General features: G+C 40.7%; 2 protein-coding genes across 11 annotated transcripts; both read right to left on the bottom strand.

Annotated features, from left to right (window-relative positions):
* Positions 1 to 123: 123 nt before the first annotated feature.
* Positions 124 to 13,019, bottom strand: patz1 (POZ/BTB and AT hook containing zinc finger 1). 4 transcript variants are annotated; one of them, XM_013273256.3, is made up of 6 exons: positions 11,420 to 13,019; positions 10,235 to 10,298; positions 9,962 to 10,133; positions 7,223 to 7,381; positions 4,405 to 4,617; positions 124 to 4,006 (listed from the first exon to the last, which is right to left on the bottom strand). In XM_013273256.3, the coding sequence occupies exons 1-6, from the start codon at positions 12,667 to 12,669 to the stop codon at positions 3,528 to 3,530; spliced, it is 2,337 nt and encodes a 778-aa protein (XP_013128710.1). In that variant the 5' UTR covers positions 12,670 to 13,019; the 3' UTR covers positions 124 to 3,527. The 4 variants fall into 4 exon arrangements, with proteins under 4 accessions (XP_013128710.1, XP_005453627.1, XP_019214739.1 ...); XM_005453570.4 differs by lacking the exon at positions 7,223 to 7,381 and having other exon boundaries at positions 11,420 to 13,018; XM_019359194.2 differs by lacking the exon at positions 4,405 to 4,617 and having other exon boundaries at positions 11,420 to 13,017.
* A 1,612-nt stretch (positions 13,020 to 14,631) lies between these two features.
* Positions 14,632 to 26,750, bottom strand: eif4enif1 (eukaryotic translation initiation factor 4E nuclear import factor 1). 7 transcript variants are annotated; one of them, XM_013273257.2, is made up of 19 exons: positions 26,391 to 26,750; positions 25,611 to 25,754; positions 25,456 to 25,529; positions 24,048 to 24,175; positions 23,532 to 23,794; positions 23,064 to 23,262; positions 22,756 to 22,919; positions 21,895 to 22,030; positions 20,432 to 20,608; positions 19,618 to 19,889; positions 18,975 to 19,052; positions 18,658 to 18,838; positions 18,454 to 18,542; positions 18,089 to 18,222; positions 17,734 to 17,815; positions 17,470 to 17,593; positions 16,075 to 16,386; positions 15,759 to 15,929; positions 14,632 to 15,611 (listed from the first exon to the last, which is right to left on the bottom strand). In XM_013273257.2, exons 2-19 carry the CDS (start codon positions 25,701 to 25,703, stop codon positions 15,424 to 15,426), a joined length of 2,865 nt encoding a protein of 954 aa, XP_013128711.1. In that variant the 5' UTR covers positions 25,704 to 25,754; positions 26,391 to 26,750; the 3' UTR covers positions 14,632 to 15,423. The 7 variants fall into 7 exon arrangements, with proteins under 7 accessions (XP_013128711.1, XP_013128714.1, XP_013128715.1 ...); XM_013273260.2 differs by having other exon boundaries at positions 18,975 to 19,049; XM_013273261.2 differs by having other exon boundaries at positions 19,663 to 19,889.
* Positions 26,751 to 26,892: the final 142 nt, after the last annotated feature.

Here is a 26,892-nt window from a genome sequence, read left to right as displayed (position 1 = left end):
CGGTAACTCAAACAACTGCTCATGATCTGCAGAAAAGCATCTCTAAATGCACACAAAAAACTGTAAGGAACTGGACTAAAGCTGCAAAAGACCAAGTATGAGTAATAACAAGACAACAGTTGGGGGGGCTTAAGTTGCAATTTATTTGTTGCTCACCTCTGTACCAAGACAAGAGATGAGACTCAATAACAGAGTACAAAAACAAATATCTATAGAAAAGTAAGCTTATATTGAAATATGTCCAAAGACGTTATAACAAAACATGTAGCTCACATGTTTTAAGAGCAATCGTGTACGATGATAAAATACCAAGTGAACATATTGTACATTTGTGTTTTTATACAAAAGTGTCAATGCGAGTCACTCTGTACAATAATTAACCTATAGAAAAGAGGACCTTTTTTTTTTTTTAATCCACTGCTGTGCACAATCAGTATTTGGAAGGCACTTCGCAACAGACAAAAAGCACAAAGCAAAAACACTCAGGCCGAAATAATACGTCATGTTTTACACTGGAGTACCAACATAAATGAAACAAATTATACATCCCTGTGGGGGAGGAAAAAACAAACCAACTACAAAAAAAGAAAAGCTGAATTACATCCTTACAGCATTTTACACTTGTCTTCAAATAATAATTATGACAACACAACCCTTATTACCTTTCAAGGAGTAAATACTAGTGCAGAGTGGATCAAAAAAGGAAAATCAAAAAAGGTCAGCTGGCAGCGTGTGCGCTACCGGAGCAGAGTGAGCAGTGAAACGACTACTGCCACCAACCAGTGATCGACATTCAGTCCCCACCTCGGCTCGCATGCCAGAACATGCAGTTTACCCTTCAAATGGCCATAACTTAAAATCCCTCCACAAAAACAGACAAGGAAAAACAAACAAAACCAACGAAAAAAATAAAATAAAATTTTTATGTACAGGACCACCACTTACAAACACTAATCATATTGGTTGGTTCTTTTATATATCTATATATATATTTATATATATTTATAAAGGTGTATATGGAAGGTATATACACTTGTTACAATCACAATATAACTATAAATAATAAGGGAATGTACTGAATTTAACAGACTCAATTACCCACAAATAATAATTAAGCAGAAAGCAGGAAACAGATCAAACAGAAAGTCACACACAATTATACACTCTGTTTTTGTTAACAGAGAAACACACACACACAGTTTGCTGCTGGACCCAGCCTGATTTGCATCATGATACACTTTTTAAAGCACAAAAACAAAACACCAACCAATGGAAAATGAGGTCCACATGACACTAAATCGTTAAATTTAAACCATTAAAAAGAGCAGATCCCTTTCCACAAATGTTTCAATGTCATCTGCCGGTGTTTTCTGATTCACCACCACTACAACAAATCGGGATGAAAGAACATCATGACTGTGGAAAACTGGGATTTGTGTTTGTCGGTGATTTAATCAATAAAGTGAATTACATCTGCAGATACATGGGTTACATGAGTTTTATATAAATTCAAAGCACCGGCTGGTTTCAGCTTCAAAACACCAATTCTTCAGGTCTTTAACTGTCAGCCACACTGAAGATGTTGCGGTGTGCTTCAAGACACTGTAAAAGGACTTTTTCTGCCTACCTTATAAGCACACATGAAAAGAAACAGCAGTATTCAGAGGAATGTCTGTGAATAAACACAGTGAGACACCCAGACAGGTACTCTGTGACCATTATGGCAAGCGCAGCACGCGGCGGCAACAACACAGCAATAGCAATCTAATGGGAGGGAGAAGAGTAACACGAAATGAAACAATGACACATTAAAGAAAGCCAAATATATTCTGCTGACTCACAGGTTGGTGGATCACATTGCAAATCTTTCCTCAAACCCTCTCGATGTCTGTTGCACAACACACACATAACAAACACGCATCTATATTTAATATAATTTAGAGTGAAAATAGTCAAACTGAGCAAATCACAAGATTTTTGTTTTCACACAATGAAAGGGGGGGAAAAAAAAGAACTACACAAAATTGAGGGCATTAATAAGTTAATAAAATATAATCTACATTTCTCAAAATATATACCGAAAATATACCTGACCTTGGTCCCTGTTTCATTTACACAACTGATTAAACACCTAAAAAACAAGACTGGGAAACGCTGTCCGTGTAGCAGGAAAACAAAGCTCAATGCTAACAAGCTCATGACGATTCAAGACAGATTTTGCATCCAAATATGTTAAAAAGAAAAAGAAAAAAAAAAATCTCATTGGAAAAGCATTCACGTACACTGTGAAGGTCACAACAATAAATGGCTTCCCTCTCCTTAAATGAACATTTCACAAATAATTCAACCCAACACATAACAAAGGGCTTTTTAAGTGCTTCCTAACACCTACCAGTCCTACTCACTGGCATAAGAACTGACACTTGACACACTGGAAGCAAAAAAAGAAAAAGAAACAGAATGAAACGCACATCAAGCCTGTTATTAATATTTCTTCTTTAGCATTTAACAGATTAAAAAAGCCCTGCTAGCAAACTTTAAGCCAAATTAGATCTCTTTACTTAAGAAAAAAAAAAGAAAAAAGTCTTCTCTGAAAGGTAGTAAATAAGGTAATAAATACAGAATTTAGCCCTCTTGTTGCTCTGAGGTAAAGACATCTGTTTAAAGACTTCAGGGGAGCGTAAGGATATAAAGCATTAAAAATTCACTGTGATGGTCATGGGTCTATTAACCAAGTACACCAGAGTAGGTGAAGTGAGCAAAAGGACAAAGATTACTTTACGTTTTAACGATGCAGTACAGAATTCATCTCAGAAATGGTGATTTAACTGTGATTGGTAAATCATATATAAAAGCTGAAAGCCCTTTTCAGACATCCGCTCCTTTGACTGAATGTCTTGGTCACTTTTCTTTAACAATTACCAAACTCATTAGGTCAGACCTACGAGCGTTTATCCATCATGAATTCCACAAGAGAGACCTTGCTTCTAATAAGAAGTGTGGTTAATTAGTTAATTAGTCAATAACAGCAATACTTAATGCCACAAGCACAAAAATCTACTTACGGGAAACGGCGGGCTGAGTCTTTACACCAAATGGCTCTCTGTCATAGGAACATTAATGTTAAAGTGACCCATGTCTGAATTGTCTGATTGCCATCACTTTAACAAACTGATAAATACAATCAGTGTCTGAAAAGGGCTTTAAAAAAACCCCCAAAAGAACCCCCAGAACTTTGACACATCCCTAGCAGTTAAAGGAAATAAAGCCTTCATGTAATTTCTTTATAAAGCAAAATGCAAAATGCCAGACACATACATAATCTGGAAAAGTAGAAAAGGTAGGAATTATATGGCAGTCTTTCACAAAAATATTGGATACACATAGAGCAACATGACAAAAAAGAAAAAGAAAGTAGTCTTGAGGCAAAGATATTCCCAAATACAGAGTATCTTCTGTGGGCAACCCAGCTTTGTCCTAAGAAAAGGTGGCTTTCCTGCAACTTGTAAAGCCTCAAGCAAAAAAAGTCACTTTCCTCCAAAGTCAATTCCACTTTGACCGACCTCAGCGTCCACCAGTGAAGAGGCAAAAGCTGATTGAACTATCTGAAAGCCAAAGGACTCGAGCAGAGACATGTTTTGTTGAGGGGAGAAGGGAGAGGTCAGGGAAGGTGTTATATCACTCAAGCTGGACCCCGAAACGCCCTGGACCTTCTGGGCTTTGTGAACTCTGTGCTGGTGCTTGTTGAGGTAGGACTTGGTGCGGAAAGCCTGACCACAGATCCCGCAGATAAATTTCTTCTCAGGGTCCATCTTGGCTTTAGATGCCTCTGGAGAGACCAAAGCCCCCGCAGAGGCGCCATTGCAGGGCAAAGAGGGCATCTCGAGTTCTGGTCCGTCGGTTTTGTGTGGAGATTTAAGCTCTTCACTGTTGGACAAATCCCCAAATGAAGGATCTGATTCTTCCGATTCCAGGTGAGGACATTTACCAGCGTTTTCCTGCCCGTCTGAGGTAGATACAGCATGGAAATGAAGAGGGAGGCGAGGCAAAAGAGGGGGGTGAAAAAAAACAAATGGGAGAAAAAGAGAGGCATGAATTAGGCTTTAGGCTTTCTCAAAAAACATCTTTAATCCATTTGTTGGCTGGCACCTGAAAAGAAATAAAATGTAAACTTCGGGGGTCACATGAGAAAGCACCAAGCACGGGCAGAACCAGATACGATGACTGAAAGACATCAATAATTAAATACAGTTCTTTCCAAAATGTGGCTACAGCATTTAACTACACAGTCATCTAGCTCAGTCCATTTGCCCAGTGTCCACTGAGAATTCTGCTGTGCTCATCCAACCAGTAGGCCATGCTAGCACCATGCCCCCACCCACCCTCCTGCTGGACTGTACTGACCTGTGACAGGCCCATGGACGGGGAAGCCAGGCACCCCGCCAGAGCGACACTCCCAGAAATATGGAGCCCCACCTGGCTTCCCCATGAGCAGCTCAGGCTGCAAGCAGAGGGTTGAATGGCCAGGCTGGGGAAGAACTGGGTGTCCAGAGAGCCCATGAAAGCGCCCCTCTGCCTCAGACGAGGTGAGAAGCAGCTGGCGACTGGCGCACAGGTCTACACAGCACCCAGCCAGGGAGAAAGGAAGGGGGAGGGACAGATATAACAGGCCGGTGGAAACCATATGGACAAAAATACCTTTACTTCATCACTAGTGTTAATGCTGTTTGTACACAGTATACTAGACATGTACAGTACTGCAAATGAGCCCATGCTGAGTGAATCCCTTCACTAAAGCTGTCAGTGATGAATGAATTAACCTTTTCCTTGGCTCACAGTCAACAAACAATAAATCCCTGGCTGCCTGACTACTTTAATCAAACTGTGTGCCATTTCATTATAATCCTTGCTGAAACTTGATTTGTTAAATACAGGTGCAATTAAAAAAACTACACGGGATCCTTCGATTGCACATGCTGGCTCACTAAAACAGCTAAAGAACGGAGCCAGCAATTAATATCATCAGATGCACCTGCGAATCCAGCTGTATCTCGTCACAATGACCGACCCCCCCCCGGGAGAGAAGTGTAACGTTCACATGTCTCACTAGTCCTGTGACAAGAAGTGAAGGTTACAGATAAAAGAACAAAAAAGAAGTAGAAAAAAAGGGACGTGTGCTTTTCAGTGGTGTCGGTAAATGTCTGTATAAGTGTATTTATGTTTTACAGCCTTTTCTACTGATAAAAACTTCCCGCATTCATTCTATACTAAAGTAGTGAAGAACTAGAGAAACTGAAAAGGTCATGTCCTCCTACTATGTATTATAGAAATTTCTTGGGGGGGGGGGGGGTTGTTGTTTAAAAAAAAAATAAAAAAAAATCTTTGTTTATAAATATATTATAAATATAGGACAGTCTGGGCAAATACCTAACAGAACTTGTTCTTTAATTTTACACATTTAGCAAGCAGAAAAACAGACCTACAGTCGAAACTGCACTTCTCCTTATTATATGTTAATATCTAATTGCTTAAAATGTCTTTACACCGACAGAAAGGAGAGTTTTGCTGGTCCAGTACACTTAAAGATCAAACTGGCTGTATGTGACTTATGAGGTAAAACAAGTTTAACATAAAATATGTGTTAAACGTGTTAATGTGCTTTTTTTGTGTCATTTCAACAGAAACTCACTTTCCTTTATAAGGTTTAGAAGTTTAAAAAAAAAAGAAGACCAGCTATCCCCCCAAACTAGATCCTGACCAATATTATCAGTTAATATTGTCCAATCACAGATATATAATCAATAACGGTGAACAACTTTTCCGATATATATATATGGAAAGCTTCTTTTAATGAAATATAGTAAATATAGTGCTGCAAGTTTATGACATATATTGCTGGAAAATGTTATTTTTTTGAAGTAAGAACATCATTTTCCCTTTTTTAGTATCAGAGCTTAATATATAGTGTAGTAATAGTGCTTTTCTAATAGCTCTTTGACTAACAGGTATGCATTTTCTGAAAAGATAGTTTGAAGTTGCTATTATAATTGTGACTGCTTAATACTTAACACTTAATTTTACAAATGCCACATATAATTTCAAAGCATCCTGCAGTGGTTCTTGGAATTCTCATGCTTAATTTGCACCCATGACAGGTGAAAGGTGTGAATTTTAGAACCCTATTGATGTTTCCACTGACATATTATGTGTAGTTGTTAATGTAATCCATTATTTTAAAAGCCCAAGTCATTAAATTGTAAATCAACAGAAGACAGCATTTTCTTTGATATTACATTTAACCACTTGTGGGTTCGGCTCACAGTTTCTCCAACAGAAATGGCACAACTATGAAAATTTCAATGAATCCAGGGCAAATGGAGCACACGTTAGGACGATCATGCAACACTGTGCATAGCCCAACAACAGTGGATGAACCAGCCAAGCAGATACAGACACTGTTAACCATACGGCCATGGGCATGCTGGACAGACACACGTGTACAAATAAAAGAAATATGAATTAGTATGAGACCTGCTAACATGGTTGAGAGTAAAAAAAAAAAAAAAAAAAAAAAAAAAAAAAAGGTCAGCTTAAGAATTACAAAAAAAAAAAAAAAAAGGATACATCTTCAGTTATTCCAAGTGGCAACAGGAATATGTAGGCAGTTTTCAAAACGAATCAGGGTTTAAAAGAATAGTCGTACGTACACATCACGTTAGAAATAAAGCCTAAGCTTTGAGATGAGTCCAGGATGTTAAAAGATAAATTAGTTCTTCAACTACCAAACAGATTTAACGGTCTAAGGTGTGACAATAGTTTCCCGCAGCCCTACCACCCCGACCTTTGGCATGAGTCACGAAGCTGGCCTGAGCTCACTGGCATTTCCAGCTTTTATGTAACACTGAAACTGACCGCATGCCTAATTAACCTGGATATCATTTAAAACAAAAAAAACAAAACAAAAAGGGTGTCACAGTTAGAGAATAATTACAGCAACTGTCGTCACAGAGACGTGCAATACTTGACAAATGAAGGTGCAATAGTAAATGTTTCAGCGAAAAGCTTGGAAGCAGGAGCTGATGTATGCGTGTGTTAACATATACAGAGATGCAGCAGCATGTTTCTCCCCCCCTGCCCAAAAAATAAATAAATAAATAAACGGCCGCAGAACAAATGAAAGCCAGAAACATGAAAGTTTGGGATGGGGCGGGCGGCTGCTTGCCTTCCACTGAGCACTGGCGTCCCATGTGGTAAGGGTTGCCGTTGTGCATCTGCAGTTCCCCCCTTGGCTCAGGGAAGGTGTGCATTGTGGCAGAGGGGGGCAGTGGAGAACCATGGTGTGTCTTTATATGCACCTTAAGGTAGGATGCGGTGGAGAAACCTGGGACCAAAGGAACAAAGAAGAAGGAAGTTGCTTGACACACTGACATCCCCGCCTGTGAGAGAGGTGTCCTGAAACAAAGGTGTGCTGTTCGAGTTTGCTCCCACTCCATGACTCATTTCTGGATGTGTGGTGAACTGAGAATTGTACTGCTCGACAATGTCAAACAACAGAGCTTCAAACAGTTTTTTGTATTGTCTGGACTTGTAAAGATAAAGACAACATAATAATACTACAGTAAAACTAAGCCCCTGGGAGGAGAGAGGGCTTTTCCCATGGATCACAGTTATTACAGATGGAATCACTCCTTTTAAAAACACACTGAAATCAGTCTAAATATAATTAGATTTCTCCAATAAATTTTCAACAGTACTGAAGACACACGTCAGAACAGTAAATAATCAGGTCAGCCAGAGGAGTCTAACCTGCATGATTACTACAGGCCTGTTCCACTCTCTGTAATGGCCTAAAGATGCAAAAATCAGACGCGTGAAGAAACCTTCAATATGTATGACTGAGACTGTAAGCACCATACGAAATTCAATGTTCAGACATGCAATTGCAAAAAACTAAAATCTGAACCCTCAGCAATTTCCAGGATAACTGAAATGATTATTAAGACAGTTGTGATTTTTACGTGCTGCTGATGTGATGTCCACAATAACTGGAACACCTGACTTCACGAAGGGAGATTGAACACCTGATCAGGAGAAGGTTATGTTCAGAGTTTTAATTTAAAATCGACTGCAAGAGTAACTTTTTTGTCATTTCTTTTATTTAAACAAATATGCTCCAAGTGTGACACACACACACCATCTGCTGAAGAAATGCGTTTCATACATGCAACATGTTGAGCTGCACATGACTAATACCACTAAAGGAAGCCGTGAAGTTACAGCATCCCAAACTGTATGTGTCACCATTGTTGCAGGACTTTGCATGCATTCAGTTGGACATGTCGAAAATATGAAAACATGCCTTTTATGTTCGGTCCCCAACCAGCTGCCAAGTCAGTTTTACAATACTGGAACCGCAGCTAATAAAACACAGACTGACCAGTTGACTAATTTAGTCACAGGCTCTTAATCACCAGGAATAATCAAGTGATAAAATCTACTTTGTTTTGATCTGGCCACACCTCACATCAGGCTGTGAAAAAGTATGAGGCGTGAATGCACAGAGTAGTCTTTAATATTTAAGTGTGTTGAGTCTAGTTTCACACCAGTTCTGTGCTGCTGTCACATTAGAAATGAACTGCATCGCTGAGAGCGCACGGACCGCTTAAATAAGATCAAACAGATCAAACATTTTCTGGCAGCATTGCCAAATTCCCTCATTTGCAGCAGAGAGGACTTCCAAACTTTTTTATATTCTTTATCACCCGTTTATCTGACAGCGTCGACTGATATGAAATGACGCATCAAACACCCTCTTATACGAGCACACAGCCTGAAGCAGAAAGTTGATCAGCACTGTTCTGAAACCCCCCCCAAGTCTGAGATCAGGTTTTAGGTTTTTCAATCTAGCTAACGATAAGAAAAACTCGCTTACTTAACTCGAATTACAGTACACACCTCTGGGCTGTGTGTGATTACTGAAGCCTCGCCAATATAGGATTTTTAGGACAGACAGAGATATTTGGCAATTTAAAAATCTGATATTCCACTATGCTGGCTGATATTCCTTCTTTTTTTGGACAAACAGATTTTGCCCAACAGTTATAATTGCTGCTGTTGTTATCAGGGAATATTCAGAGTAATGGAGGAACAATTGATGGATGTTTATCCCCACTTGTCTTCTTATTTCCATTTATTCACTGTTATAAATGCTGATACTGGCTGATAACATTGGACCACCAATAAATTGGTCAGGCTTGTTTGTAAATCAGATTGCTCTGTCTATGACTGTGATTCAGATGAAGATCACAGCAGATTTTATGGATAATCAACAGAGAAAAAAATTGAGATGTAATTTTACATCCATGTAGTGAAGTTAATCTTCACAAACAGATTCCCTGCCAGATTATGTTATTCAACTTCAATCCACAAGCTAGAGCAACCAACAAAAAAAACCAAAGAAAAAACCAACTAAAATCTATCTTATATAATCAAAATCTTACTTTTAAATATCACAAGATCACAAGGCAGTACGCCAACCATAACTCTAGACTCTAGACCAGGGGTGCCCAATCCCAGTCCTCGAGAGCTACCGTCCTGCAGCTTTTAGATGCATCCTTGTTCCGACACACCTGAATCAAATGAATGGCTTGTTATCAGGCCTTTGCCAAACTTGATGGCACGCTGAAGAGGTAATCAAACCATTTGATTCAGCTGTGTTGGAGTAGGGATGCATCTAAAAGCTGCAGGATTGTAGCTCTCGAAGACTGGGATTGGGCACCCCTGCTCTAGACTGTCTTATTTTTCCTAAAAGCACAGTTACCAAATTTCCAAATAATATCAGTCTGTATATTGTGAACATCCAGGACGTCAGCACCCTCTGGATATTGATCAAGATAGGGGGTAGAGAGGTTTCAGATTTCGAAACTGAGTACAATGCTGTTTTGTTTTTTGAAGGAATTACCTTTGTTGCAAATGCCACAGTAGTTATGAGTTCCTTCACTGTGTTTCTTGAGATGGTCTGTCATGTAGGCAGCTCGCAGGAACTTGCCGCAAACTTTGCAGGGGATTTTGTCCTCGTGGCATGCAAGGTGAGAGCGGAGGCGATCTCTTGTAGCAAAAGAGGCATTACAAATCTGAAAGACAGAAATCACTGAGCTAATGCCTCTCACAGTAGGAAAAAAAAAAAGAAACTCATTCGATGTGGCTATTCACAAGATAGACATATTGATCCTACCTGGCACTTGTGGGGTCTCTCTGTTGTATGTACTTGTTTGATATGTCCATTCAGGTGGTCTGGTCTGAAAGGAAACAGTGCAAATTAAAGTCTGTGCATCATGAACTGATATGCCTGATATCAGAACTCCCTGTTAACCTGTGTGGAACTCTGTATATTAGTATTATATTACTTTCTCACTGGCATGAGAATCAATCACGAGAGGGAAGCTACTCAAATTAATTAGATTCATTCATTCATGTCTCAGAGAGCTGTCCTCCCACAGTGTGCAAGCTGGCAACGAGGTACAGGTGAGCTGTATGACATTAATATAATAAAGGAGTCCTTAAGAGACTCTTTTGTTTTAAAAACAAAATAATCAAATCAAGGCTGAAGGTAAAGTAGCCTTTTCCTCAACAGAGGGTTTACTAATAACATTAACAGTGTCACTGTTCTATTGAAGGGCTCTAGGAAGCCAGACCGGTGACCCTGTACGCTCACCATCCTGAAACCAAAGTAGCTTAAGAGAAAACATAAAAGTATGTCTTCACAAAGGCGGCCAGTAAGAACTCTTCAGTCATACCTGTGCTGAGACACACAAACAAACAAAAGATTTCTGGAAAATTTGTGGAGAAAAAAAAAAAACTGCTGCTTTCTTCATCATGTCAGAAACATTAACCTCCAAAGCAGTAGGTGGAGGCAGTGAGCTAAATCCCAACCTTCAACTGGTTTGTGTATCTGAAAACAAAACACAGTGGTGATACTTTAATGATTACTTACACTGGTTATCCTGAATTTGACAGCTGTGGCAGGACTCATAGTGGGAGGTAAAGTAGTGAAAATGTTATATGAAAGGTGCATGCATGGCTGCACGGCAGTAGTTAGAAACTATGGACAAGATCCTTTATCCGAGCTGTTGGAATGATGGTGGCGTCTGTGCATCTCTAAAGCTGCTTTGACTGTTAAATATAGAAGTACTCACTTGATACCGTCACATAATGGACTAAATTACATGTGCTGATTCACACATGTACCTTTAATTAAATTAAGGAACAACAAAGCACACTTCTGTCTGGGATGATCTGGAAATTTAGGGCATTAAGACCCAGTAACAGCACTGTGTGTGGTTTTTGTTTTGTTTTTTTTACAACTCCTAACAGAGTTTGACCAATTATTATTATTATTTATACACCTCATTCAACTCACCTTGAAAACCCTTTACCGCAGCTTTGGCACACATAGGGTTTGCCAACTGAGCCGTCGTGGGAGCGCACATGGTACGACATCCTGTCCTTGCGTTTGAACCGGAGCCCGCACACATGGCAGGCGTATGGCTTCTCCCCGGAGTGGGAGAGCTTGTGTCGGTTCAGGTGGTACACGTCGCGGAACACTTTCCCGCAAATGTCACAGCCGACGTGCCGCCTGGTCCTCTCTCTCTTGCGGCCGTTGTCCAAGGCGAGGCCTCCGTGTAACTGCACGCCGTTTTCCAGCAGCCCGGGCTGAGATAGAAGAGAAATCCCGGCCGGGGCTGACAGGCTGTCGCTGAGGTTGTTTACAGCCCCGCTGGAGGCTCCGTGCTGCGCTTCGTGGTTCTTCAAGCGGGAAGCCTCGGTGAAAGCTTTGCCACAGGTCCCACAGGGAAACAGTCCGTTGTCTTTCTGGGGGCTGTTGTTAAAGTGAACAGCCTCCACGGCTCCGCCAGCTTTCTTTGGTCTCCCCCTGCACCGTTTCGACCCCGGGGAGCCAGCGTCGTGAGGAAACGCGTTCCCCGTTATTTCCGCGGATGGGGAGACTGGCAGTCCCTCGACGGGCTCCAACATCGGCACCGACGACTCGCCGCCGTCCTCCAGAATCGCGGCGGCGGCGTCTTCACCTCCTCCGTCCACATGCATCTGCATGCTGTTAGCAAAGCTCTGACCGTTCACCAGCATTCCCGTTCCGTTTACCAGACCCTGGTGAGCCACCGGGAAACCGAGCTCCGTGGCCCCCGTGGCCTGGAACAGACTGGCATCTCCTCCCCGAGAGGTCGGGACGAGGATTTGTACGTTGGACTGTTTGATAACCTCCTGACATATTTCAATAACCGAGCGCATCAAAAGAAACTTGGCAGCTGTCATCAACTCCGGGAAACACTCCAGTCGGACCACGATCCTAGACGTGTACGCGAAGTCCAGGATGTCTTTAAAAACTTTCGGGCTGATCGTATGCATCTCCAGCTCCTTGGCGTCGCCGTCGCCCTCAGTCTGACGGCTGAAGACCGACTCGAAGTACTCACTGCAGGCGGCTAACACTGCTTTATGGGCAGGAAAGCTTTCCTCGCCGACGCGCAGGATCACATCGCAGAACCTGCCTCCATCTTTCCTCTGAATGTTGAGGTTGTGTAGCATCTCCGCACTGTGCTTGCTCACCTGGTAGGTGTACGAAGAAGTCCAAGACGGCTCTGCTACTTTCTCCATGCCGAATTCATCCAATAACAATGGTTGTTGGCGACAAAGGTCGGAGAAATGGCAGATTATGCGTGGGGATTTCGATCAACCGAAAGCAGCTAGCTACAAAATCCAAAACCAGCCGCCCCTCCCGTCGTTTTAGCATCTAACGTTAAAGGCTAGCAGTAGCAGCAGCAGGGAAAAATGGCAGCCCCCCAGCTTCCTGTGAACTTTGACCCTGCTTTCTTCAGGGTGGGGGTCGCTCGTTTTGTAATAATAAAAAAATATATATCGATATCAGTGCTTTGACAGTGAATGTGTATTTTTTTTTTTTCCTCTGGTGGTATCGGCGCTCTCTTAGAGCAGCAGTACTCCGGCACTGCAGGGGTCTTTCATTTCTTCATGCCTTATGTTTGCACGCAGGTCTCTTCCTGCCTGCTGTCTGTAAAAACCCCTCCCCCAACCAGCCAACCACAACCCCCCCTCCCTCCTTCCGTCACTCTTTATGAGCGCTGTCTGTGAGCCTATTCAAAACACATGCAGAGCACAATGCTGCACCAGTCACTTCAGGTAAGGGTCGAGCTGCACAAGGCAATACAACTGTACTCATTAAATATACATCTCCACTGATGATCTGTAGCAATAATTTAGCTAGAAGGGGGGGGGGGGGAAGACTTCAGTTACTATTCCTCAAGTGGGAAAAATCACTAAATTACTGAGGTTGTCCACACATCTGCTGACACCAAACACTGCAGGCTTCACATGTTTAGGTTGTTTATGGAAGCGGAACCCAATCCGCATTTGATTTTGGAGGTAGAGCCAAAGCTCTGATAAAACTGACGAGGCATTAAAGGAAAATCTTGAAACTCTTACCTCTACCGTGAAGGAATTTGACATTTTAGAATTGATTTCGTGCTATTCCCCTCTGAAATGACAATTCTATTTACCACAACTCACTGGGCAACTTCAATAGTTACACTTTGCTAGAGCCAGATTGGACCCCTTTTACTTGCAGAATAGCCATAATTCTTCATAACAGACTCAACAAGGTGCAGGAAACAAAGATTTGGGGTCACCATGCAACACGTAGTTACATAGTTGCTGCAGATGGACATCCATGATGTTGGAGCTGGTGACTGGAGTCCATTAGAGTAACATGGCAGTGATTCTGGTGTAAAGTTTGAGAATGAGCTTTGTGTATATCATCCTGCTGGAAGCGGCCATCAGAGCACTGGTACACAGTGGTCTATAAAGGGATGGACATCATCAGGAAGAATACTTGTGTAAGAAGACCCAAGTAGATCAGCAGTTTCTGAAATGTTCAGTGCAGCCCATTTAGCATGACATGTTCAAAGTTCAACCCCAATCTGATGCTCCATTTAAACTCTTGATTACATCTACATGTGCAAACACATTAGGGTGTTGCCATGTGATTGAAACCAGTATCTAATCAGACAGCAGCTGAATAAATGTACCCAATAAAATGTTTAGGTGTATATACCCACAAAGATTAAGTGCAACAATCAATCCACACACCACCACCTTAAATATTTCACAAGTACTCAGGATAAAATAAATTTAAAAAAAGCAACCTCATTAGTTTCTCATAATTAAAGATCAGATTTACACCGAACATTCAAGGAGATCTCGTAAATACAATATTTTGCAATCCAAAGTTTACCTTTAAAAAGTTTCAACTTTGAACAGTTTAGAAATTTCTAAACAGTTTGTACTGAGATTGTGTTTGAATTCCGAGTTCGTAACCCTTAACCAAGTTAAGGTGAACAAAAACAAACATCTCAGACCACTGTGAAGTACTGCTTCTGAATTAAACTCAAAATAAAACAATTATTTTCTGTTTCACAAAAGTACAAGTTACTGCAACCATGTGTCTTGTTAGTGTGGAAAGTTTTACAACTGAACTCTTAGTGGCAGGTGTAAGCATTCAACCACGTAAAAAATTTAATTGCATTAAAGAGGAAATACAAAAAATGTTTACTCAAGATTTTATTTATTAATTCTATTTGTGCTTTTTATAACTTAATAGCACACAAACTGAATCCCAACCACCCTCAAAAAAATGACTGCGAGCAGCGCTGCCCCCATTAGTGACCAGTAGGATTGGAGAGGATACAGTTCAAAGAAGAAAAGAAAAAAACCCCACAAAGGCACAAACAGCTTGCTGCATCCCTCAGAGGCATCTTTAATGCTCCACATCTACAGGAAAGGGCCACTATCTATGCCATGAAAGGGAAGATTTATGCGCTAAAATTATGCCAACATTTTTCACCGTGTGACCCTCTCAGTATGATTCAGGTGATGCGAGATTGGGTGGCTGCGACGCGACAAAGGAATGCTACTAGCTTTTGCTGACTTTGTCGCAGTTTTCAGTCGAACTGCAAGATTGGTACAGCTCCCCTTTACTAAGAAAAGAGGGGGGGGGGTAACAAAACAAAAACAAAAAACACCTTATCTATATACACTGAGAATAAGATTTTTTCCCATGGTCTGTACAATTGGGCCTATACATTATTTACGGTGCAGTCTCGTACAAAAAATATATATTCACTCAGCTGGCAAAACGGATCTCCATCACTTGCCTCTTCAAAAGCAGTAACTTCAATACTGAAGTTAAAGCATGGCTTAGTTACATCGTCCTGTTCTGTGCACTTTCAAATTAATGTTCACATTTTCACAGTAAACAAGAAGTGGAGATGGGCAAAGAGGGGGGGAAAAAAACAAAACAAAAAAAACCAAAAAAATTCCAGCACAGTGTTTATTTTCTTATGGCCGGAACTCTAATTCATCTACACTTATGACCTTGGCTGGCATAGAGGGGAGTGGCTGTTCTAGTACATCTGATCCAAACCACTTGGCGAGGCCTAGAGGGGGGCTGCCGCCATGTCGCTGGGAGCCATTCGTCCGGTGGGGGCCTTGGCTCTGTGACTGAGTGCCAGGGACACTGGGATGTACTGCAAAACAAGACAAAAGTATTCAATCGACAAGTCTTCAAACAAGACAATTAAATGCACCGCATTTTAATAACATTTGTGAGGATAATTCTGCCATAGCCACATAGTCCCACTGAATTTGAATATTTGAAATTTTCCTCCACTCACTTGGTCGTTGCTGTTGTTGAAGTTGTTGTTGCATTGCTGCTAACTGCATTTGAGTACTGGCTCTGGGAGGTAGAAGTGGATGCCCAGTTGCACTTAGTGGGTACAGTGGTTGTCCGAGCAGGGCAGGAGGCAAGCCTTGAAGTTGTGCAAGGTCATGTGGCGGAAATATACCTTGAGAGTACAATTAAAGATCAGAAACAATTAGGTTTAATGTTCAGTTAGTTACAAAAAGACTTTAATACAGTTTTTAGTGTTTTTATAAAGCAAAAGGATACACAAAAAAAAAAAAAAAAGAGAAGGAAAGAAAGCCAGCAACCTGCTTGCACAAGAGCAGGTCCTAACTGCTGGGGCTGGATACCCTGCGCCAGCATACGTTGCACCACAGGGTGGAGCTGGGGAGGAGGGCGCACCATAGGTACGTGGGATAGCAGCTGTACTGGGTAGACAGGACGAGGGAAAGATGAGGATGGTCCTGGAGGTACCACGGCGGGTGTATGGTGTCCAGTAGAGCCAGGCCTGAGGCGCTCTTGTTCTTTGCTAGACAACGTCTGTGAGCTGGTCTTTACTCCCCCTGACTGAGCTACATTACCATCCACTGCTTCCAGGTATAGATTTGGGGAGCTGCTGCCTGTAATCATACAACCGAGATCTCAGTGTTACAGGGTATGTGTTCACTCACAGGTATGCAAGTGAAAGTTAAATATCAAACTAGTTGTGGGTACCGTATTTTTTGTACCATAGGGGGCACCAGATTATAAGGTGCACTAAGCAAAACAAAACAGCCAGATAAGTCAAATTTTACTCAACTCATTCTTCTTGCTTCCTCCACTTCCGTACCATTGATTCATTAATATTGAATTCTCTAGCAGCTGCTCTATTCCCATGTTGTTGCAGTATATTAATGACTGACCTCGTATTGTGGATGGATTATCTCAGTTGTTCTCCTGGCAGAAATTTACAGCATCCTGTCATGCGATTCCATTTGTCCCCAACCATCGGGAACCCTCACGTTAACTTTTATTGAGTGGAAAAAAGTTAGCATTCATCCTCCAGCTTTACTGTGTTTATGTCATGCTAACATAGCTGTGTCGCTAGCGATCACTTCATTATATACCAGCTAGCCCAACTTCAGTAACCCTACAAACACCACTGCTGTTTAGTTTTCTGTCTTCATTTGTGCTGGAAGTGACAGCAGAGCTGTACGTTTTAATTTTTTCAGAAATCCCTCAGTCAGAACATGTTATATCATGTTTAGGTGGAAACTTCCTGCTAACTTCTAACTCTATTAAATTTCTGTTTTCATGGATGCCTGGATGTTAAACTTAATTGTTACACCTGGTAAAGCACCAACACTGATCATTTTATAAAAGGTGAAAGAATGTAGACAGTTTTTAACTCTCAGTGATGCCCCAGTGTTTCGGACCTAAAGAGGACTGAGTTTTGGACCCAGATTACTCTGTGAGGCTCCTGACTATGGTAGCCGTAACGCTCCGACAATCCATCAAGCGGTGCGGCTTCGTAGCTTACCAAAGTCGTACTAAAACATTTGACAGTTTTGAGCGCTGTGTACCACATAAAATTGGTTCGAGGCAAGTAAGCACAGCCAGAATTCATACATAAGGTGCACTGGATTATATGTCGATTTTTGAGGAAATTGAAGGATTTTAAGTGCACCTTATAGTCTGGAAAATACGATAGATTAATACTGCACCATCGTGAGAATGTGCTGCCGAGTCGTCCTTGGTCTCTGGGCGATTTGAAGGTTCATCTTTGCTCTTCTCTTTTGTTGCATACATTTTGCGGATCACAGATGTGGGTGTAAATGAAGGGGACAACTGACAAAAGCAGGGGAGGAAGAAAGGAAAGAAGTTAATACTAGCAATAACAACAGGTGCATGAATTAGAAATAAGTCAAAACGACTTTAAAAACAACACTGGGAAGAAAAAAAGTTTGCAGAGTTACGTTTATGCTTACCATACTGGTGACAGTACTTCCTGGAGAGTTTCTTCCAGCAGGCTGAGAGCCTGGTCCAGGGGAACGATTAACACGCTGTGGTCTGGACAAAAAAAAAACCAAAACAAAAACAAACACTCACTCAGCCTTACAAAATTCCAACCAACATTTTTCATCCTTTGACACATACATTATACTGGTTTAATATGTGGCAATATATTCTTCAGCTTTGTTTATAAAGGAAGTATTTGTTTTGTAAAAAGCAGTCAATAAGACATTAAAGTGCATGTCACTCAATTTGTTGAAATTGACTGATATAACTATTTTAAGTCTCAATACTAGGTGGTATTTAAACACAATTAAAGCAAAAACAAACCTATTTCGGAAAGACTTGTCTTGTGGCTGTTTGTAACCAGATTGGAATTGGTGGTGGACATGGAGAGCAAGATCCTGCTGGAATGCCAGCGCTTCCAAGTCTGCTTGGTTAATAGGAATAGAGAGCGCCCTCATCTGGAAAGACAAGGTAGACCCAACTCATCAAAAGTCAAAGTTTTAGCTCAAAGGCCTACGTATGTATAAATGTAATTTTTAGTCCATGATGATGATACTATCAATATGACTATTACAAGCAACATGTATCACAACATATACATTATAATACTTAAACAGTAGTTTACTGAAAGCATATTTATCCATTTACATATGAACCAAAGAAACCGCATGAAATCTCATCTCAGTAACCTGTTGCTGTGCAGCAGATCCAGGACTGATTGACCTGTGTATCTCAGCAAACTGTTCTGGTAGCATGGGCTGAGGACCAACAGGAAATCCTTGAGGTAGGAGAGGATGAAGAACTGTTTATTGACCAATTTATGGGCTAATCCAATTTAAAGAAATGCATGCCATCATTCTTCCTAGTTCCATGGCACTCCTCAGTAAGCTTACCTGCAGGGGGTTGCAACCGACTATTGAAGTATTCAGGTGAGGGAGCCCTCTGTGGAAAGAGAGGGGGTGAAGGGCCCTTGTGTAGTAGGCCACGTAGAGGTGCAGAAGTCACTGGGGCCTCAGCGCTGCTCAGCAGATTGCCAAACTGCGTTGGGGAGCCACTACGAACTCCCAAGAGCTCCTTTAGAGAGAAAACATTTTTTTCAATAACTTCTCATTTACTTTATGATTTGATAGATTTAATGTGAATAGTCTACATCTAGCCCTGACTGATTGTAGGAACACGTCATTATCCTCAGAACAGCAACCATACCCACCTGGAATATATTTTTTTGTTGCTGTGCAGGTACTTGGGCATCAGGCAGTGTCACTACAGCTTGATCTGCAGTTTGCTGCTTTGTACAGGAGGGAGGAAAATTGGGGTAAATCAAAGTAGAATAAAGTAACCAGTCTGCTACTCTACATTCTGAACTGCAAACAAATCGGCCTTAGTCAAGTTACCGCCAGGGAGGAAAAAGTCAACTGAACAAGACAGACGTGTGCATGCAATTCCAAGTCAAAGCGTCCATTCTGCAAGTGAGTAACGCTGTTAGATTCATGTTCCATGATATATTCTGACAATTCTTTTGCCCAATTCAAGAAGCTATTACTTTTCATTTCTTCACCAACTTGCACAAAGGACAGTTTACAGATGACATTGTACTGCAAAAAAAGGTATACAAGCTACAACCTCAACAGTTAAGCAAATTTATGCCCATCATTTTCTAGCCTAATTTAAAAAAAAAAAAAAAAAAAAAAAAAAAAAAAAGGAGGGGGGGTGGTGGTTTCTTAAGCTTGCAGGATGCATTGAACAGGGCCCGAGTTCACCTGTTTTACTGCAACATGCACAATGCTCCAAGTTGACACGTATAAAGTGTTGACTTGGAGCAAAGAAAATTATAAATATGTAGAAATACTTACAGTGTTTGTGTTGGTTTTGGGGTGAGGTGGCAGAGTTCCACTTGCCTTCATGCTGCTGACCAGTTTATTAAAGGCTGACATGTCTGTGTCACGTGAGCGCGGACGGGCACTCAACCCGCCAGTTAAAGCCTCTTCTAAATGTTCAGCCATGAAGGGCGTTCCATTTCCTCTCTCGGCAGGTGGCACCTTTCGCATCTGTGGTTCCGAGTCTAGCCTCATTCCCTTCATTTCTCCCTCCACCTCCTCCAATGAGAGTACAACTCCAGAATTAGCTGGGAACACATTATACAACAAAATTCAAGCTTCATGTATCAGAGCTCAGTGTTAAAAAGCAAATTACCATTTCATTGAATGGATTTATTAAATTATAAATTGTGTTAAATTATAAATTAAACTCCACAGTATCCTGAAACAGCTTTCAGTTTATTACTGCAGACAGGTGCAGCTGAATGTTAAAACTCAAAAGCCTGAAATTCAGCTTCTCTCTACATATACCCATTTTTGAAAAACATGATAGCTAACTGCTGAAATCTTCTGAGTTCATCTAGCTATTGTCAAGGATCATCGACGTGTGCACCATGGCATTCAGCACTTGCTTGTTTTTGGCATTCTTTTGCCATACCTACTTAAAGACAAATGCATGAGCCTGCTGAACTGTGACTGTCACTCCATGGATATATAAAAAAAAAAAAAAAAGAAAAAAAAAAGTTGGTAACAGGGTGTGTGTGGTTAGGAACAGAAAAGGTAGACTTTTAATCCACGTGACACCGAGTAGAGCTCAGCTGTGGAAATGGTTTAGTAAACAGACACTCACTGCTGTCCCGAAGCCGAGCCTTATTGGCAGAGAGTGTAGAAAGCAGAGGTTTCAGGTCTACTTTGGCCTTATGCAGCAGCTCCAGGATGTCCACCTTCTCCTTGCATTCAGAAGACTGAATAGGTGCAAAATACGAGGCATTGCCTCGGCTGGGGGACGTGCAACGTGGCTCAAGCCCTTCAGAGAATCAGAAGGGGAACAAGATTTAGGATATTTAACAGCAATCCAGATCATTTCGGGAGCGTAATCTTTGTTTGTACTCAAATAGCATCACATATGATGCAATAGCAGCAGGTCAGGATTTTGATAATACATCCCAAAAGTGGGGTGCAAATGTCAAGGGTATGTTTCCAAGATTTCTTTAAATCGTGCAAGCTATCCTGATGATTAAACAAGAACTGCTTGAGGTGGGCAATATAGGCTCAAAATGATATTTCAAGGAAATCTTTCATTTCTGATAGTGGGAGAAGAATACTCAATGTTTAATCAATGCCTGCAGCTCGCAGATAGCAGCATTTATTAGTACAAACAAAATGAAGGGCATTTTCTATCCTTATCCGAGTGCTATCACAGGTCCATTTTGACAGACTGTGCAATATGCACAAGAATAAACACATGCTTTAAAAAACAAAAAACAACCAAAAAAAAAAAAAAAAACCCCAAAAACCCAACCCGTTTTATCATTCCTGCTGCACTGTGAATATATAAAAACTGGTGTCTTTTAGTTTTATATAATACCATTTGTACATACAAATTACTCTTTTATAGTTATTCAACATCTGCTTTTTATCTTTTGTTATTCTTCATTTTTCTTTTTAATATTTTTCTAATATGAACAATTCAGCTTTTCTTTGGCCTTTGTGCTACTGTAACTAGTCAATTTCCCCAGTTTAGGATTAATAAGAGTAGATATATCTAGTGACAAAGCAAAATATACAAAAGACACAGCATAAGTGAAATGTAAGCACTAAAGCAGCTTAGGTCATGTTTCTTCCTAGAAATTTTAATCATGACTTAACAGCCTTTTAGCGCTTCAGGAATCTGTAAATAGTGTCACACAAAATTGATATTGAAATTTTTTTATTTTATTTTATGTTTTTTCTAAACCCAGGCTGTTGTAACATGGGTAATGGCTTTTAAAATTAGCTGCTTTAAGCTCAGCTTTTTCCACCATGTAGCCACATTAGTAGTTTCCAACCACCATTCGTGCTTCCTGTCATAAAGAGTCATACAGAGTGCAACTAGTGAACGCTCCAGCAAGTCATTTGTTTAACACAGGGGTTTCACATCCCCACCTGTTAGCACCTTCTCCTTGCATACCTTCATACCCTTGTTTTACTGTGTTAACATCAGACGTCATGTAAAGACTTGTCTTATCACAGATGATGTGATATGGCACAGCCCTACAACTGCTTTTACAGAAAATAGATTTGACTCAGTGATCAAGAAATCAAATCACTTACCAGCAAGTTTCTCCAACTCTTCATGAGGAGTTGACCTCAAGCTGCTGGACCGGCTGCATGGACTCTGGTTACTAGAGAACCACTGGCTGAAGCGGCTAGCTGACACAGGGCCCTCTCCCAAAACATCCTCTATCATCTGTGAGACAGAAATAGGGGCCTGTGAGACAGACTAGGATACAAAAATCTGCATACTGAAGGGTGCAAGAACAAATGTGCCACTTACGTTTGTAGCGCTTTCCATCGATTTAGCACTAAAAAGGTGCTAGAAGACTGAGGGCAGTGTCACTGAATGCACTGCTGTTTGACCTTGTTCTCATTTACCAGAAAGCATAGAATCTAAAAATGCTAAAAGTAGTTTGCAGTTGGGCTTTTCTAGTTCAAACTAGAAACTGCATCCAAGCTACAATGATGGGCATAAATTTGGATTGTTGATGCCTTTTAAACATCTCATTAACCCCATGCAAAAGCCCAGAGAACAGAATATTGATAGTGCACCATTCAGTGACATGACTCACCAACCAAAGACCAAATTCAGTGAGGTCAAGCTAGTGCAGCAGAGGTAATCTTGCACTGATACAAAGTATCAATACTTTGTTTTATATGACTAAATGCACAATTTGTGAAATTCCGATTTTTTTTAAAAAGCCACAACTATCAGGCTTGTAAGAGTCTTAATTGTATAATTTGTTTTTAAGTTGACAGTTGTGTCTGGTTCAGGGGTGAGCAAACATGAAAACCTCTACTGTTAAGCTTTTCTGGAAAAATAAATCACACTGATATTTTAGAAGTTACTAATGACACCCCATCTGTGAGCTTCAAACCACTAAGCCAAACAAAACCAGAGTGCACCCCAGTACTTACAGAGGCCAGTCCTGGCATGGTCTTCTCTAGATTGTAGAATTCATTGAAGTCGAAGTCACCAGCTGAAGGCTCTGGCAGAACATCAGTGTGGGGAACTTCCTGATCAGCTGTCGACTGCAAACCCACATCTTGCTCCTCAGGCTGTCCGCCATTACATTCCACTACTGCATACAAGATGTGCGACAATAAAATTAAATACAAGTCACAATTTTAACATGAAGTCTTACTGAACTGACTTTCCAAATACTACTAGAAATACAATAGTCCCTAAAAATGTTGGCAGTATTTCTAACAATGTCTTGACATGCCTTCTTTCAAAGATTCTGTCCGCTTCCTTGAACGCTTAGATTTGCGTTTATCATCTTCCAGGATTTTGTCATCAAATCCAATAAGCTCAATTGTCTCCGACTGGCTGGTGGGACCCTCCGTGAACCACTCTGGCTCGTCTTCTGCATACGAGTCATTCCTCCTCCTTTCGCTAAACACACGCTTGTCACCAAAATCTCTCTGCAAATGATTACATGGGACAAACAATATCAATTTAGAAATATGGGATGGAACAATTAAAGAGTAACTGCACAGAAACACTTTTATAAATTTAGCTCAAGTCTTACAAAATTGTGTTTTTAGACAGTTTAAAAAAAAAAAAAAAAGATTTTCCTTGAACTAAAAATGTATCGTGTAAAATAAAGTTGCAAAAAATGTAAGTGCATTCAATATTACATTAAAACTAAAAGCAAGGACATTTGCACTGACTGAAAGTGACAAACACCAACCCTGAATCTTTTATCCTTCAAGTCTCTCTCACGCTCCTTCTCTGCACGAGCTTCTCTCTCAAAGGCACGGGCAGCAATTATGCGTCCACTGCCAATTCTGCGTGACCCTCCCATACGTAGAGTGTCATTTTCTTTGTTTTCCAAGGGGCTGATTGGGCGACGGATATGAAGGGCAGCATTGCCCTGACATCCACCTCCAAAGCTACGTCGCTGTGGGCTCAGTACTACATCCAGGTCATCCTCCTTTAACCGCTCACGGGGATCTAAAAAACAGGGAGGGAAACACACACCCCAAATAATAATAATAATAATAATAATAATAACAACAACAACAACTGTTTTATGGAGTACATAGACTACATGAACAATTCCACTGCAGCAGTTTAGAAATCTTGTGCAAGACTGGAACCTAAAATCCTAAACATTCATTGATCAGAGCACAGTTAAGTTTCTAGACAACATTGTTATGAAACGCAAAGATGAAAGGATAACCATCTACCATCAGTAATTATTTACCTGGGATTCTTCGTTTTAATGGAACTCTGTCATCCATGTAGTCCTTCTTAAAACCTTCCACAGGTGAGCTTCGCTCTGAAGTGGGATATAGTGAGGCATGCCATTTCTCAGGGTCCCAGACACCATCACTGTTTAAAACAAACAAACAAAAAAGCCACCCATAAATTTCAAATAAAGAGACAACTACAGCCTCAACTGGGATCCTGTTTAGGAAAAAATAAATAAAGAGCAACAATGAAAGATACAATTCCTGCATCTTGAAAGTTTAACATTTATATTTGAGTATTACAAGACTACTGTGATGAGTAAAGTAAAGATAGGCATGGGCAAAAATACAATACACAGGTCAGGCCATCCATTTCAACCTTTATGCTGTGAGCACAGAATACAACCCAAAAAGAGGGTGCAATAAAATCAGATCCTCAAAATAATAAACTAATTGATACTGTTGCACTAGCAGTGTTTAACTCTGATGACAGACTACTATAAACAATTTTTCCAACAGTTGAGACAAATCACATTTTAAGTACATGTCTTCAAAATCTGAAGTCATTCATTAACTCTCTCCCATAAAGACATTACACTTAATGACGAGTTCTGACACCTCAGTATCCATCAATAAAGATGTGATTGGATGACAACTAAAATTGTTTGCAGGTTTTAGCAAGGGTAGCTGCCTAGGCAGAGACCACTCTCACACCTTACCTCACTAACGGATGCAAACATAAGCAGATCTAAAAAATAATGACAAACTGCTCAGTTCAGAAAAGATCTTCGAGGGCAACTCCTAGTAGGCTTTGAAGGGGTAAAGAGGTCTTTTTTAGGATTAAAAATACCCCCCCACCCCCCCACCCAAAACCGCTTGACCCACCCTTTAATGAGCCCACTTCTCATATAGTCATAGCTACTGTTCCTGGCTCCAACAGCTATTGGACAAAGATACAAGTCTTCTAGTGCAAGCGTTTGTTTTGCTTCTCAAGCAGACATCTGAACAAATCTTTGACTGTTGTTTAAGAATTACCCCAAGGAATTTAAATAAGCTCCGAGCAAGAGACAAGCTGGAAGTGCATGTGAATTCCAAAAAGCAGGAGCAAGTCTTCTGGACAGTTAAACTATGTCAATGATTATTACAAACTTTATGCAAATTTTAGTTTCAAGACAGTGAACATATTTGTATAGAAACTCTTCTGCTTAACCTTGTTTAATCAAAGTAACTTTTGATCACATACACTTCAGTTCCAGCAACAAATACAATTGAAGAACTGTTGATCTGTGCCAAAAATCAGTATTTCACAGCATAGAGAAATACTAGTACTTTTCCTTACTAGAATTCACCCATGCTTTCTCATTTGAAAAGCATAACCTCCTGTCCAGTATTACCCAATGTGACTTTTACACAAATTCATACCTGTCATATTTCTCAGAGAGACATTCAGGCCTTTCATTGGAGATTGGCAGCGCTTTGATTTCCAAAAGCTCCTCCTGCAAATAAATTGATAGTCTAGTTTAATTCACAGCAACATCTAAATTTGATAAACAATGACACAGCTGGCATTTTGTCACCTTAGTGTATCTGTAAGGAGCTGTGGCTGCCGGCTTAGGCTGGTCGACAGCAGCGTCACCATTCTTAGGCTCTACACAGGCATCTTTCTCCATGATGGATTTCAGACAGAGCAGACAGTGTCTCAGCCACCAATGACTCTACACCTGTGGATGACAAGTTAACATTTACAAGTCAATTATACTCGACTACGGCCACTAAATACAGTCTTAAAGGCCAATTACTTCAAATGAAAGGACGCATGTTCCGAAGATTAAAACAAAAAAAACCCTGCTTCCTTCTGTTGCTGCAAAATATATCAGATGTATTGCCATCTTAAACTAGGCAGCACGAGAAAACAAGATTACAGAAAAGTTGCCGTGAAGAAAAACTTGAACTCTCATGAAGCTTACCTGCACCGGGCAGTTAAAAAACAACTCTAGAGTCTCAGGTTGTTGCTGGCTAATTAGCAATTTAATTGACAGCAGCTGAGAACTGACAGGTCATTATATTACAAAGCGCTTACATCAATTTACTAATTGGGTATCGCATTTGAGTTGTAAACGAAGCCGTTCTGCAATGAAAGGATCCAGCGAGTTAAAGACATGTAAACATTTTAATACAAAACATTCCTCATCATTTCAGCTTTAGGAAATAAACGCTACTAGTTAGCCAAGAGATTGACACAGGGTTAGCCAAACGATGGTAGCGTCCCACACAGTTAACCATAAGGCGAATTCGTGGCACAAAAGTTGTGTAGACAACCGACTTGCAAGTCAAATTTTGGCAAAAGACAAACTTACTCAGTTTGAATGCTGTGCGGAATGCCGGTCGCTAACGGCCGAGCTGATCACGTTAGTTAGCTGGCTAGCCTAGCCTAGCACTTTGAGCTAGCTAACTAGCTGGGGGACTGGGGATAAATGCCCACCCAGCGAGCACCAAATCGTGAGCCGGTAGAGTTGTCGCTGTGATTTCAGGGAGCACACACTATAGAGGGGTAACCTAACACAATAAGACTGGTTCAAAACAACAAATTAAATCACACGGAACCGGTGAAATCTCAAATAATAGTCTTCTCTTTCTCTGTTTTCTAAGTCGTAGCAGCAATTTTCCTCTGATCACCGCTTTAAGAAGGTCCTGGCAAAGATTACGCCGTGCCCAGCGCGCCTTTGTAAAAATTTAAATTGGCAGGTGTGCGTTGGCGATAATTATTTTAAAATCTAAACCAATATATGAAAATTAATTTCAAAATAAATTGGTTTATACGTATGTATATAAAATATTGAAAATGTAAATTGCTTTGTA

This window comes from Oreochromis niloticus, linkage group LG5, assembly GCF_001858045.2.
Source record: "Oreochromis niloticus isolate F11D_XX linkage group LG5, O_niloticus_UMD_NMBU, whole genome shotgun sequence".
NCBI classification, from domain to species: domain Eukaryota; kingdom Metazoa; phylum Chordata; class Actinopteri; order Cichliformes; family Cichlidae; genus Oreochromis; species Oreochromis niloticus.
This window is presented reverse-complemented; position numbering and strand designations above follow the sequence as displayed.

Coding starts and splice junctions, on each gene's coding strand:
- patz1 (XM_013273256.3), bottom strand. CDS start 12,669: ATGGAGAAAGTAGCAGAGCCGTCTTGGACTTCTTCGTACACCTACCAG. Junction 10,299..11,419: donor TGCGGTAAAGGGTTTTCAAG/GTGAGTTGAATG, acceptor GTTTCCTTTCAG/ACCAGACCACCTGAATGGAC. Junction 4,007..4,404: donor CGTCCATGGGCCTGTCACAG/GTCAGTACAGTC, acceptor TATCTACCTCAG/ACGGGCAGGAAAACGCTGGT.
- eif4enif1 (XM_013273257.2), bottom strand. CDS start 25,703: ATGGAGAAAGATGCCTGTGTAGAGCCTAAGAATGGTGACGCTGCTGTC. Junction 23,795..24,047: donor ATTAAAACGAAGAATCCCAG/GTAAATAATTAC, acceptor CCTGTTTTTTAG/ATCCCCGTGAGCGGTTAAAG. Junction 19,053..19,617: donor CCAAAACCAACACAAACACT/GTAAGTATTTCT, acceptor TCCTGTACAAAG/CAGCAAACTGCAGATCAAGC.